The 15,318-nt window shown below is 38.3% G+C and overlaps 1 protein-coding gene across 4 annotated transcripts in view; it reads right to left on the minus strand.

Annotated features, from left to right (window-relative positions):
- Nucleotides 1-453: 453 nt before the first annotated feature.
- CEP70 (centrosomal protein 70) overlaps nt 454-15,318 on the minus strand; it is an 82,034-nt gene continuing 67,169 nt past the window's right edge. For all 4 annotated transcript variants that reach the window (XR_014824021.1, XM_003358573.6, XM_013982062.3 and 1 more), the window contains 6 exons: nt 9,092-9,262; nt 6,179-6,325; nt 5,839-6,007; nt 5,564-5,678; nt 4,392-4,471; nt 454-1,190 (listed from right to left, as the gene is read on the minus strand). Coding sequence is in view for 3 of the 4 variants with exons in the window: in XM_003358573.6 (XP_003358621.3) it covers nt 1,129-1,190; nt 4,392-4,471; nt 5,564-5,678; nt 5,839-6,007; nt 6,179-6,325; nt 9,092-9,262 (744 nt within the window). In the remaining variant the exon portion in view is untranslated. The remainder of the gene's footprint in view (nt 1,191-4,391; nt 4,472-5,563; nt 5,679-5,838; nt 6,008-6,178; nt 6,326-9,091; nt 9,263-15,318) is intronic.

Raw genomic sequence — 15,318 nt, forward strand, 5'->3', positions numbered from 1 at the left:
ATGGGAGTTCCTGTCGTGGCTCAGCAGTAACCCAACTAGTATGCATGAGGACATGGGTTCAAAAGTTGGCCTTGCTCAGTGGGTTAAGGATCCAGCAGTGTGGGGAGCTGTGGTGTAGGTTGCAGACTCAATTCCGATCCTATGTTGCTGTGGCTGTGGTGTAGGCCAGCAATTCTGATGCTATGTTGCTGTGGCAGCGATACAGGCCAGCAGCTACATCTCTGATTCGACCCCTAACCAGGAACTTCCATATGCCATGGGCGTGGTCCTAAAAAGATAGAAAGAAAAAAAATCAGAATGAATATTGAGAATAGAGAGTAAGTAGAAAGCAACAGGAAAACTATTCTTATGAAAAATGCATCAAGGGTGAACACGTTGCCCAAGGAGGTCTCAGCCTAGTAAGAGAACATGACTCATTTGTGAAGAATACAAATAAATCACTGAGAACACTTATGCTTGGAAATTCTTTACAAAAATTTTATTTAAGATCTCATGCCTTTATAAAAAGTACATCACATCAAGATAGCAAAAAAGATACTTTTTTAATGAGAGACTTCTACCTACTCATCTATTTTATCTCATAATTCATTTCCTACCCTAACACAATCAAACACTTTTTCCTTCTTCCTTTTCTTCCTTCTGCTCTGAAAGGGCAAGTGTTATGAGAGATATCTAAATAAAAAGTGCCATTTCCTTTCCAGGAAAGCAATAGCTTCCTGCTGGCTGGACTACAGAGAGCCATTGGCATTCCTTGCTCCCAGAACCAAAAAGATTACTAATCTCAGAACTTAAATGCAACCTTTCTATACTTGCACTATCACTCCCTGAGTTTCTCTCTTATTCACACACTGTACTTTAAAACAATCTTAAATTGTAAGCACTGAAGAATTGCTTAAGGAATGATTAAAGGATCTAAAGTTAATTTACTACTTAAACTTAGCTACTGTTTCCTATAAAAGAATCTCAGAGTTAAAAATTGTATGGATGAAGAAGGATCCAATCCAAACAAGGGGGTGAATTCTGAGAGTAAATACATTTTATAACCCTTGTCTGAAAGTAAGATCAACCTTATAAAATACTTGGAATGTTAAGAATGCAATTTACACAGTAAAATGATTTGATTTGTTTTCAGTATGAAAGTATTTTTAATTTCCTTACTGCAGGTACAATGGCATCCAAGTCATCAATTTCTGTAACAAAAAAAAAAAAAAAAACAAGAATAATGAAAGTAGCTTTATCCAGTGTTAGGCTTAGATGAAATGAAAATCTCTATGCAAAGGTAAACCTCAAACACAAAGGCAACAACACTAGTGCTTTCATGAATGTGAAATTTTTCTCCAATAGTGTTGATAGCAGTATCACTAATTCAGGTACAGATGCTTCTTCACAGGGCACCTATTTGTAAAAGCTACCACATACCTACAAAAGCACCCTCTGACTCTGATATTAGCAATGTGCTCTTATTAACAGATCCTACTAGCCACATTTATGATATTACGCTACTGCCTCTCTAATTACATGGGTGAGCCCACATGGTGAAATCCCCAACAGAGGCCATCTCTCTCCTGAGCCCCCATCTAAAGATGCAGGGATTTCTCCTCTTGGAACACAGTCCTATCCTACTTCTGACAAAGATTTCACCTTAGTAGGATAGCTCTTAGGTCTACTTTTTAGGATGAAACCTATCTACCTAATGTAAGGTGTGGAGTGTCTCAGAGTACAGATCTCAGATGCAATGTATCATAGAGCTTAGCCTCGTCCAGCTTACCAGATAGTTCGGGTTCTTTCTGAATTTGATTTCTCTTCCTAAAACTATCTTCTTCCAACCAGACTATGTTAGAAATCACTGTCCAAAAGCTTCTGACCACTGAGGAAGGAAGGTCCTTCCTCTCTTTATCCAGACTCCAGCCCTACTTAAGGTAAGTCTCTGTGGCAGGTTCTCCAAATGCTCACCTACTTTTTTCTAGATTATTCTGCTAGGTCACCGTTCGTAAACTCAATTCTTTAACATAAAAACATGCTTCCTTAGATTCTATCTCTCTTCCTCTGTGTTTAGCTGGATTTTGGTTGTTCTTCCTCTAGCCTAAACACACGACCCATGCTGTTTAAGCTCCTGACTTCAGTCAGAATTCCTATCTGAATCTACTTATAAAGCATAAAAATATAGGAAAGGAAAAAAATATAAACAAAACTACAACAGAGAATTTGGTTCACACTGTATATTGTGGTAAGGTACGAGATCATGTTATTTCCTGACCTCTATTCTAAAAATCACACCTGTTTTTTCACTAAATGAGAAATCTGCCTTATAAATGAACCTCACAGAGAAGGATCTTGTCTGATACGAGAATTTTCTCAGCTGATCATACCACTTACATGAGAAAAAAGAAAGTCCTTCTCTATATCTGAACACCACTCTGGAGTTCTAGATGCTTAATATGACATCTAGTAATAATAAAAATAGCCATGGTTGCCAAAACAGATTTATCTTTCCAATGTTAAATAAAATATTTACTCCAGAATTTCAACTGTGACCAATATACAGAGTTATCTGGTGGATAGTGTAGATGAACTCTCTACATTGAAGCAAATGATTCCACATGAACCTTGCTCAGAATCTTATCTGAGACAAAGTTTCTACAGAAAGATGCTGAAATAAGTGTTACCAGCATACCTATTAAAATATTCATTAATGACAAGAAACACATTAAGTTAGTTGCTACTCTAAAGCAAGTAAAATCACATTACTGCATGAAACAAGGCTCTTTGAGATACAAGGCAACACATTTCTACAATTTCACATCTCAAGTTAAACTTTCAAATTACATTGTCCCTTGCATGATCTTTTCAAATATATCAGCATAGCTAAAACATATTCACCCACTGTCTCTCTCGCTTTCAGTCTACATAAAATTGGCCACAAAAATTTATGTTCAACCTGGCTACATACTCCAGTCAGATACTTATTTCATTTATTCATCCTCTTACCAAATTTTAATGTACTCATTTCTTTATCTTCTACTAAACCTCATCTCCTATTCTAATTTAATCTTGTAAGTCAAGGAAACATTCTTAAAAAAAAAAAACAAACTTCCAATTTCTTTTTTTTTTTTTTTTCCTCTTAGGATCACACACATAGCATATGGAAGTTCTGAGGCTAGGGGTCAAATCGGAGCTTCCAGCCTACGCCACAGCTACAGCAATGCCAGATCCAAGCTACATCTGTGACCTACACAGCAGCTCAAGGCCAGATCCTTAACCCACTGAGTAGGGTCAGGGATTGAACCCGCATCCTCATGGATACTAGTTGGGTTCGTTACCAATGAGCCATAAAGGGAACTCCAAAACTTTCAATTTCAAATGGGCTATTCAAAAGAAAAAGAAAAACCTGAATTCATTAATGAATAAATCAATTTAAACTTTTTTTTAAAAAAAAGAAGTCTTAACAGTAAGATAAATTACCGTTAGTCATATATAACCACATTTAAAGTAAGGACCTCGGTCTCTATTTTGCCTATGATTCCTAAGCAAATTACCTTTTTTCCCCTTTAAGAGATATTACTATTAATAAAGCCCTCAACCTGACCAAGAGTGTAAATGTATCTCTTTCCTTCTACAGATTTATAAATTTATCTCCTCCTCTCTACAGATATTTACTTTATATTACTTTTCATTACCAGAGAAGAAAAGTTAATTTGTATATTTAAAAAACAAGGTAGGGAGTTCCCGTCGTGGTGCAGTGGTGCAGTGGTTAATGAATCCGACTAGGAACCATGAGGCTGCGGTTTGATCCCTGGCCTTGCTCAGTGGGTTAAGGATCCGGCGTTGCCCTGAGCTGTGGTGAAGGTTGCAGATGCTCGGCTCGGATCCTATGTTGCTGTGGCTCTGGTGTAGGCTGGGTGACTATAGCTCCGATTTGACCCCTAGCCTGGGAACCTCCATATGCCAAGGGAGCGGCCCAAGAAATGGCAAAAAAAGACAAAAAAAAAAAAAAAAAGAAGAAGAAGAAGAAGAAAAAGGAGGAGGAGGAAGAAGCAAAAAAAAAAACCACATAGCTTCCAAGATCATAAATTCTGTGTACATTTCTCATTAGGCAATGACAGATTCAGGGTTAAATTGCACCTAGCCGGGGTAAGGCCATTTCTTATTTAAGTCCTAAAACGAAGACAGCCTCCAGCTCCTTAAAGGATTATGTGCTTCTCTGTTTTGTAAACTAACCCCAACCAACTTAAACTGCAAGTTAGAAGTTTGTTTCCAGAACTGTTAGTGGTTTCCGGGCACTTTCTACCACTCAAGGTAAAACACTAATCCAGTGACTAAGAAATACTCTTTCCTCAAACCCACTGACATCTTGAGACTCAAAATTTAACCACCACCACCACCAAGCTTACCTAAGATTTCAAGAAGATCATTAGTAAATGCCTGAAATGCTGGGAAAAATTCCTCATGTTCTTCCAATTTGTTGATAATGCTTAAAAAAAAAAATGCACAGTTTACACTGAATTTTCTTAGGGTTCTTGCATCAGATTGAACATAGAACATTTCAAGATGAAAAGAAAGTGTCCTGCTAATTTAAATATAAGTTTAATGATCATTTACTGCAATCCTTCCTTTTTGAGCTCTTTGTTCATCTAGTAACAATTTTCTAAAAAATTTCTATTATCAGTGTAATTATCTGTTCCAACGTTAAATCTATACAACATTTCTAATATAGGAACTTTCTATTTAGCTTGAGGATTCTTAAGAGACCATGCTTTTATAATATTTTCTAAAAATAACTGGCTTTTATATCCAATATTCTATTAAATATTAAGAATAAGTATCAGTAATAAGCAAAATCGCAGGAAGGAGAAAAAGACCAACAGTTCCTTTAAAAAGCATCAAGTATCAGAAAATTCAAGTTTCAGATTTGGTAAGGGTTCTTTGTGGAAAATATGCAGCATGTTTGTAATAAGTGTTATATGTATGCATTCCCTTCCCATATGCTGCAGTATAGAATCTCGGGGAGGAGGCAGAGGAAGAGTAGAGCTATAATGTTTTATTATTTTTTTTAAATCAGGTTTTAAATTAGAGATGCCTAGCTTTAAAAAAAAAAATCCTTAATCCCTACTCCTTCTAATCAAATAATACACATACTGTTTGTGATTATTCACAGATACTCTATTAGACCTCTGTTTCTCTTATTAAAGTTTTTATTAATGTACTAAAAATTACGGTAATGTACTAAAAATTGGACTTGCTCATATATTCTGTACTCATGAAGTTGCTAACAAGGTTTGAATTTCTCCATATATATATATAAAATTTCCCTTGGGAACAAGCTTATAGCAATAATGCTGGAGTCCTGACCCACCCAATGTAAACTTACAGGCCCTAGAATCTATTTTTATCTTGAAAACACCTGACATTCCCCCCATCACAAAGGTCTTGAGATTATTTTAGATTGTCAAGTTACTTAAAAAATGCTGCTCCAAAAGGAAAGGTAAATAATTTATGAAGTTTTTAATTTCACCACTCCAAATATTCTGGATCATATTTTGCAACCTTTTTTTTAAATAAATACCTTTGGAGGTCTTCAGGTCCCAATACCTGCATAACCTTTTCAGTCACATCTTCATTAATCAGCCTACACAATTTTCCAACTGTGCTCACCAGTACACACAATGAGGATGAACTATCTGCAAAAGAGAAATAAAAGGATAGAATATTTTTAAAAAGAATTTTTAAAATCATTAAATCAAATATTTTATGCTTCAAATAGCCTCAATTTTTAACCTACTTTTTCTTGATTTATTAATAATAATTCTTAGGGGGCCAAGAATGACAAAAGGTCATCACCTAGTTCTAAGAGTTCTTGGAGGTTTCTCACAGCATTGTTCATTTCTCCAAGCCTAGTATAAACTTCATTCATTCGTGGATACACTCCAGTTAAAGAAGGCACATCAAATAATTTTTGGAAGTGAGAAACAATTGCTTGCAAAATTTGAAAGTCTGGCATATTACTGTCCTGCCCAAAAGAGAAGAAAAAAAAGAAAGATAGCTTACATCTTTAAATTATTCCAAATCTTTAATAAAAACTTTAAAAAGAGAAACAGAGGTCTAACAGAGTATCTTTCTCATTATTATCAGTTTCCAAGATAACAGTACATTAAAATGTGAACATTTATATAAGTTTTACCTTTTCTTTATTTTCAAGTTCTTCTAACATGGTATCTACCATAAACAACAGATCTTCAACTTTGATACCTTCATTTTCATCCTGCTTCTTTAAATTATGCCAAGGCACCAGTTCTGCTGATAGTATTTTCAAGGACTTATACAAATCCTTCATAAAAAAAAAAAGATATGCTATTATTGATTTTTAAAGTTTCCATAATAACACTAATGAAATATAATTATCCAGGCAGGTTTTATATATATAAACCATCATCAGTTGTTGTTGTTTTTTAAGTACCATTACCAGGTTTGTCTTGTTTTGTTTTGTTTTGTTTAGATGGCTGCACCTGTGGCATAGAGACGTTCCTGAGCCAAGGACTGAATCCAAGCCATAGCTGCAGCCTACATGGCAGCTCTGGCAGTACCAGCTCCTCTGACCCACTGCACCAGGCCAGGGATTGAACTCACATTTCTGCACCGACCTGAGCTGCTGCAGTCAAATCTCAACCCACTACACCACAGCAGGAACTCCACCATTACCAGTTTAGAATCCAGATGCTTAAAGCAATTACATGTTATTTATTAGTAGCAGATATTTAATTATTCTGAATTATTGACAAAAAATAAGCTTATGCTTTCTATTCTGTGCTCGATATTTATTTATTTATTTATTTATTCATTCATTTATTTATTTATTTTTCCCTTTTTTGGATGCACCCATGGCCTATGGATGCTCCCAGGCCAGGGATCAAATCCAAGCCACATTTCAGCCTGCACTACAGCTGTGGCAATGATGTATCCTTAACCCACTGCTCTAAGCTGGAGATTGAACCGGCAGTGCCACAGAGACAGGCTGGATCATTAACCCACTGCACCACAGTGGGAATACCCATGTCCTTGATTTTTTTTAAATAACAGATTTATTGAGATGTAATTCACATACCATAAAATTCATCCTCTTTAAGGGTTCAATTCAGCAGTTTTTACTTATTTACAGAGATGTGCAACCATCACCAGTAACTAATTCTAGAACATTTCCATCACTCCAAAAAAAAAAAGAGAAAAAACCCTGTATCCATGAGCAGCTATTCTCTTCTGTTCCCAGCCCCTGGGTAACTACTAATCTACTTCTGTTTCTATGGATTTACCTATTCTGAGGATTTTACTTAAAAAAAAAAAAAAAATAGAATCATACAGTAAGTGGCCTTTTGTGACTGGCTTCTTTCACTTAGGATAATATTTTCAAGATCCATCCATGTATCTCCAGGAAAGTTTTTAATTCAAGAGGAGGCCTAAAATAATTCTACTTAATCTTCATGACAGCCTACTTAGTTTTCTTGGCCTAGCCATTTTGTCCTATTTAAAACTGCACAAGCAAGGCTCCTAAAAGTGTGGAAGTCTAAGAATAGACAATCAGGGAGTTCCCGTCGTGGCGCAGTGGTTGACGAATCCGACTAAGAACCATGCGGTTGCGGGTTCGATCCGTGCCCTTGCTCAGTGGGTTAACGATCCGGCGTTGCCGTGAGCTGTGGTGTAGGTTGCAGACGCGGCTTGGATCCCGCGTTGCTGTGGCTCTGGCGTAGGCCTGTGGCTACAGCTCCGATTCGACCCCTAGCCTGGGAACCTCCATATGCCGTGGAAGCGGCCCAAGAAATGGCAAAAAGACAAAAAAAAAAAAAAAAAAAAAAAAAAGAATAGACAATCAATAAATATTTATAGAGCATCAACTATGCACATGGTACACTGTTTGGTCCTTTAGAACAATTTTGTCCAAAAGAAATGTATGTCACAGTAATATTGTCTAGTAGCCACATTTTAAAAAGTAAAAAGAGGAGTTCCCTTGTGGCTTGGTGGGTTAAGGATCTAGTGTTGTCACTGCTATGGCTCTGGTTACAGCTGTGGACCAGGTTTGATACCTGGCCACAACCTGAGAAGCTATGGAAGTCTGGGAATGTTTGTATGCCACAGGAGCAGCCAAAAAAATAAGTAACAAGAAACAGGTGACATTAATTTTAATATATTTGATTCAATATATCAAAATATTTTTACTTAAATAAGCAGAAATTAAATGCTGCTGCCTTTATCAATTAACTTATCCATGAACTACTTAACAAAAACTGGAAAAAAAAAACCTAGTTATATAATCAAGAATACAGAATATCTCTGTAAAGTGAAGAAATGTTAATCTTCCATGGATAGACAGTAATAGTAGATATCTGCTCTAGAGAACAGATAGAGGTGGAGATAAGCTCAGTTTTGAGAGAAGGAAAATAATTTAAAATATGAAGAGAGAGAAAACATTCTCAAATAAAATGAAATAAAGGATAAGATATCATATGTGAAGAGGACTAAGAGCCAGGAGAATCTGTAGTACAGGGATACCAAAGAGAGGGAGATGGAGGGAGAACTGGGAAAGGCCTAGAAATACAAAGTGGGGAGTTCCCATCTTGGTGCAGTGGTTAACGAACCCAACTAGGAACCATGAGGTTGCGGGTTCAATACCTGGCCTTGCTCAGTGGGTTAAGGATCTGGCGTTGCCCTGAGCTGTGGTGTAGGTCACAGACGCAGCTCAGATCCTGCGTTGCTGTGGCTCTGGTGTAGGCCGGCAGCTACAGCTCCAATTAGACCCCTAGCCTGAGAACCTCCATATGCCGTGGGAGCGGTCCCAGAAAAGGCAAAAAGAAAAAAAAAAAAAAAAAAAAAGAAAGAAATACAAAGTGGATCCACTACAGATTTCCAACATGGCAATAGGCCTAAAAAATGTCTTGTTCGGTAGAACTTTATAGGAGGCAAAGATGAATAAGTAGCAAGATTCAAGTTTGAGATAAACTAAGCCTTTTTAATAAGCAAACAAAAAATTAAGGCTAGTCCTATTAATGAAGCCCATAGACTTCAAGAGATTTTCAAAGCATGTAAAGAATATTCAACCCCTTACCTTTAAGGAAGTCAGTTGATCTGCCCACATTTCTATGATAGGAACAAGATGCTCAAATCCACAATCTTGAACAATATCTTTACTAAAATGTTGGGCTCCACCTTTGCTCTGTTTATAAATTGTTACTGGAGCTCTTGGATTGTGAATTATTGAATTGATACTACTCAATACCTTTAAAGAAAAAAGCAAGTGTTTTTAGTTGAAATGTTCATCATGGTCCTAACAAAGTGACATGCGTTAAAGGAGAGTTTTACTTTATAAATGAAACATCATTTTCTGAGTTAATTTTAGGCATTAAGACGGTCTTTAGTTAAGACTGACACAAGTAATGTTTTGAAAATACAATCATCAACATGCTTAAATAAGAACCACAGACTTGGGAGTTCCCATGTGGCACAGAGGGTTAAGGATCCAGCATTGTCACTGCAGTGGCTTGGGTTGCTGCTGTGGCCCAGGTTTGATCCCTGGGGAACTTCCTCATGCCATGGGTAAGGCCGGGCAAGGGGGGCAAGAACCACCAACTTCACAGAAAAAAAAAAAAAATGTGTTTTTGTTCTTTTTTGGCCACACCCACAACATATGGAAGTTCCTGGGCCTGGGACTGAATCTGGGTTGCAGCTGCAACCTAAGCCACAGGTGTGGCAACACATGATCCTTAACCCACTGTGCCAGGGATCAAACCCGCACCACTTCAGAGACAATGCTGGATCCTTAACCCACTGCACCACAGTGAGAACATCCAAAAATGTATTTTTAAGTGATTTAGATTTGAAAGTCATTATGAATGGCCTATTTCAATCCTCATAAGGAAGAATAATCATCCAGACAGCCCTAGCTAGAGTCCCACATTTCCCTCTTTCCTTACATTTAAGCTAAATCAGATGTTAACTGGCATTTCCTGTTGTTTCATAGATGCAGTTAAAGTTCAAAGAAGGGACAATGAATGAAAGTCCAACACATTCTTTTTTTTTGCTTTTTAGAGCCACACCTGCAGCATATGGAGGTTCCCAGGCTAGGGGTCGAATTGGAGCTGTAGCCTCCAGCCTACGCCACAGCCACAGCAATGCTAGATCTGAGCCTCATGTGCAACCTACACCACAGCTCATGGCAATGCTGGATCCTTAACCCACTGAGCAAGGCCAGGGATCGAACCTGCAACCTCACGGTTCCTAGTCAGATTTGTTTCTGCTGTGCCACACCCGAAACTCCCAATACATTCTAAAGAGAACCATCATGCAAATCTTACTAACAGATGATCCAACTGATCCTGGATAGTGACCAGCCTATCACTGGAGAGGATTCACCAAGACAAGTGTCTTTCAAAGGGTGGTATAGAACAAGTGAGTGAAAAATGTTGTGTCATTTTTCTTTTCTCCCTATAGAAAGCTACAGGTTCCCTGAGAATTTGATTTCTGATGCTTTTTTACAAGATGTTTTGTTATTGTTTAGTTTAGAACATACATTTTGGGAGTTTCCACTGTGGCACAGCAGAAGCGAATCTGACTAGTATCCATGAGGATGTGGGTTCGATCCCAGGCCTCCTTCAGTGGGTTAAGGATCTGGCGTTTCTGTGAGCTGTGATGTAGGTCACAGACACGGCTCAGAGCCCACATTGCTGTGACTGTTGCATAGGCCAGCAGCTGTAGCTCTGATTCAACCCCTAGCCTGGGAACTTGCAAATGCCACGGGTATGGCCCTAAAAAGCAAAAAAAAAAAAAAAAAAAAAGAAGCATTTCAGTGTATCACTTCTATTATGGTTAAACTCTACTTTGAATACCATTTTAATGGAAAAAAACATTAATCCTCCTCTGTTAAATTATTAATAAAAACAGGTATTCCTTCTCCTCATGCCTTACATCTAAGCAGGGTAGTAGAACTCCTAAAAGAGATCAGGGAGCTGATATTAGCTGAGCTTCAGAAGTTCATAGCACATTTCTATCATATGAAGGTGGTGGTGAACCAAGGGAGATTACATATATGTCTAGAGTATCTATTCATACTTTGTAGTTGATTGTTTGCAAAAATTATTACAATTATTTCTGTTGGTTCTCCCATAAAGAAGTAGAGTCTAGGAGTTTCCTCGTGATTCAGGAGGTTAAGGATCTGATGTTGTCACTGATGTGGCTTTAGATACAGCTGTGGCAGGTTCAACTCCTGGCCCAGTAACTTCTGCATGCTGTGGCCTCAATTGGGAAAAAAAAAAGGAAGGAAGGAAGGGGGAAGGGAGGGAGGAGGAAGGAGGGAGGAAGGGAGAAAGGGAAGTAGAATCTATTTTCTACTCCTTGAATCTGGGGTGATCTTGGGTCTTGCATTGGCCAATAGAAAAGGAAGCAATGATATGCCAGCTTGAAGCCCAAGATTCAAAGGGCCTTGATTACTTCTACTCTCTCACATTAGCTCTGCTGCCACATGGACGAGCCCAGGCTAGATGGTGAATGGTCAAAGACACATGGCCCTGTCATTCCAATCACTCTGATATTCATCCAACTCCAGAGTCACTTGGCTGATTTGTATCTGATGGCAGATGCATGAGGGAGTCCAGCCACAATCAACAGAACTGCCCAAGCACAGTAATATTAAAGGGTTGTTATTTTAAGTCACTAAGTTTTAGGAGGGTTTGTTACACAGTAAAAATAAATACACATATAAAGACAAAGATGGAACAGAGCAGGAGAAGAGGCAGCAACATGAGAAGTCTGCCCTTTTACATTATGGTAGGGTCAGAAAATACCTTGTGAACTAGCGGACATTTTATAAGACAGTCAAGCTTTGCTTTCACGAAGGAAAAAAAACTATCTATGGCTGGAGGAGCCTAGGAGAGTGTTATTTGAATAAGAGGAGGAAAGGGATCTATAAGATATCAGTTGCAAAATATATGACCCACAGAATGAATGGTACATTGCCAAGGTCCCTAGTTGGTAGGGAGGAAATAAGTGCACACGTACGTGTGCACACACACACATGCACACTCATTTCATGAAAGAGAAAAACAGGTAGTATTTGGTCATCAACCACACAAAGGGCACCAATGCTAGACTATGGCAGGACCAGTCAAGAAAGATCCTACCAGGAGTTCCCATGGTGGCGCAGTGGTTAACGAATCCGACTAGGAACCATGACATGGCAGGTCTGATCTCTGGCCTTGCTCAGTGGGTTAAGGATCCAGCGTTGCTGTGAGCTGTGGTGTAGGTTGCATATGCAGCTCCGATCCCTTGTTGCTGTGGCTGTGGTATAGGCCAGAGGCTGCAGCTCCAATTCGACCCCTAGCCTGGGAACCTCCATATGCTGCAGGAGCGGCTCTAGAAAAGGCAAAAAGACCAAAAAAAAAGAAAGAAAGATCCTACCATTCTGCTCTCTGTTCTCACTCAACATTCACCCTAACTGCCAACTCAGAAGAAGCCAGATACAGCAGAAGACTAGAAGAGAAGGGGAGAAGTAAGAATAAAGAAACAGACCACATTCCCTTGCCACACTGCTTATTTGGAGAAGTATAGGTCAGGCATGAGATAAAATAAGCATAGGTAGGAGCTTTATACTAGATGAGAGACTGAAGTTTTTTTGTTTTTTGGGGTTTTTGTCTTTTTGTCTTGCTAGGGCTGCATCCGTGGCATACGGAGGTTCCCAGGCTAGGGGTCAATTGGAGCTGTAGCCGCCAGCCTACGCCACAGCCACAGCAATGCCAGATCCTTTAACCCACTGAGCGAGGCCAGGGATCGAACCTACAACCTCATGGTTCCTAGTTGGTTTCGTTTCTGCCGCGCCACAACAGCAACTCCAAGACTGAAGTTTTGATTGAGATTTAAACGGCTTTTTCTCCCAATTGTTCATCAAGAAAATGTTGAAACATACAGAAAATAAAAATATAAACAATAAATACTATACCTGTCAGTGTTCTCCAGAGAAAGAGAACCAACAGTATGCTTGTATGTGAATATGTGAGTGTATTTATTATAAGGAATTGGCTCACGCAACTATGGAAGCTGCTAAGTCTCGAGATCTGCAATCAGCAATCCTGGAGACCCAGAAAGAGCGAATGGTTCAGTTCAACATTTGAAGGCAAGGAACAAAACTGATGTCCCAGATCAAAGGAAGTTAAGCAGGGAAAAAGTTCCTTCTTCCTCTGCCTTTTTGTTGAACTCAGGCCTTCAACTGATTGGATGAGGCCCATTCATGGTAGGGAGGGCAATCTGCTTTACCAAGTCTACCAATTCAAAGGTTAAATGTTAATCTCATCCAGAAACACCCTCGCAGACACACCCAGAACAATGTTTAATCAAATATCTGGGCATCTTCTGGCCTAGATAAGTTGATACATAAAGATACATTCAGATCCCTCAGTAGATGATTAATTTTAATTTCTTAGGTCAGTCTTCAAAGCTATACGAAGACAAAAGAAATAAAAGCAAAAAAATAAACAAATGTGACCTCATCAAATTTATAAGCTTTTTTTTTTCCACAGCAAAGAAAACCATAAACAAAACAAAAAGACAACCTATGTACTGGGAGAAAATATTTGCAAACAATGCAACCAACAGGGGCTTAATTTCCAAAATATACAAACAGCTCATACAACTCAGTAACAAAAAAGCAAACAACCCAAACAAAAATGGGCAGAAGACCTAAACAGACATTGCTCCAAAGATGACACACAGATGGCCAATAGGCACATGAAGAGATGTTCAACATTGCTACTTATTAGTGAAATGTAAATCAAAACTACAATGAAGTATCACCTCACACTGGTCAGAGTAGCCATCATTAAAAAGTTCACAAACAATAAATGCTACAGAGGGTGTGGAGAAAGGAAAGCCTTCTACATTGTTTTTGGGAATGTAAATTGGTGCAGCCACCATGCAAAATAGTACGGCGGTTCCTTAAACTAAAAACAGAGTTACCATACAGTCCAGCAATCCCACTTCCTGGGATATATCTGGAATATCTGGAAAAAGATGAAAACTCTAATTCAAAAAGATACATGTACCCCAAGTTCATAGCAGCACTATTTATAATAGCCAAGACATGGAGGCAACCTAAAAGTCCATCAACAGAGGAATGGATAAAGAAGATGTGCTGTATATATATATATATTTACATATATGTATATATATGTACACACAAACACATATACACACAATCTGGAATATTATTCAGCCATAAAAAATAATGAAATAATGCCATTTGGACATGGGGATGGAACTAGAGATTATCATACTAAGTGAAGCATAGGAGTTCCCACTGTGGTTCGGCAGGTTAAGAACCTGGCAAGCATCCATGAGAATGTGGGTTCAATCCTTGACCTTGGGTTAAGGATCCATCATGGCTGTAAAGCTGCAGTGTAGGTCAGAGATGCAGCTCAGATCTGGCATTACTGTGGCTGTGGCATATGCTGGGAGCTACAGCTCAGATTTAACCCCTAACCTGGGAACTTCTGTATTTCACGGCTGTGGTCCTAAAAAAGACAAAACCAAACCAAATAAAACAAAAATACTAAGTGAAGTAAGTCAGACAGAAAAAGACTAATATGTTATGATATCAATTATATGTGGAATCTAAAATATGATACAAATGAACTTGTTTACAAAACAGAAATAGACCCACAGACATAGAAAACAAACTTATGGTTACCAAAGGGAGAGATAAGTCAGGAGTTGGGGATTAGCAGATACAAACTACTATATATAAAATAACAAAGTCCTACTTTGCATAGGGAATTAGATTCAATATCTTATAATAACCTATAATGAAAAAGTACACACACATATGTATAAAGCTGTATCACTTTGCTGTACACCAGAAACTAATATAACGTTGTAAAACAACTATATTTCAATTAAAAATGAAATTAAAAATAATTCCTTAGTATCATCAATGCCTGGGCTGAATTTTAAATCTCTTAATATGTATGTGTCTTGGAGTTCCCATCGTGGTTCAGTGGTTAACAAACTCTACTATTATCCAGGAGGATGTGGGTTCAATCCCTGGCCTTGCTCAGTGGGTTAAGGATCCAACATTGCTGTGAGCTATGGTGTAGGTTGCAGACATGGCTTGGATCTGGCATTGCTGTGGTTGTGGCATAGGCCAGCAGCTGCAGCTCTGATTCAACCCCTAGCCTGGGAACCTCCATATGCCACAGGTATAGCCGTAAAAAGACAAAAGACAAAAATGTAAACATATATATATATGTATATGTCTGTATAAATCCCCTGCTTAAAGCTATGAGTTCTATA

The sequence above is a fragment of the Sus scrofa genome, chromosome 13, assembly GCF_054392235.1.
Source record: "Sus scrofa isolate SSC_HxYL_T2T_F1_AM1 chromosome 13, Sscrofa_HxYL_maternal_Yorkshire_Landrace_v2.0, whole genome shotgun sequence".
In the NCBI taxonomy this organism is placed as follows: domain Eukaryota; kingdom Metazoa; phylum Chordata; class Mammalia; order Artiodactyla; family Suidae; genus Sus; species Sus scrofa.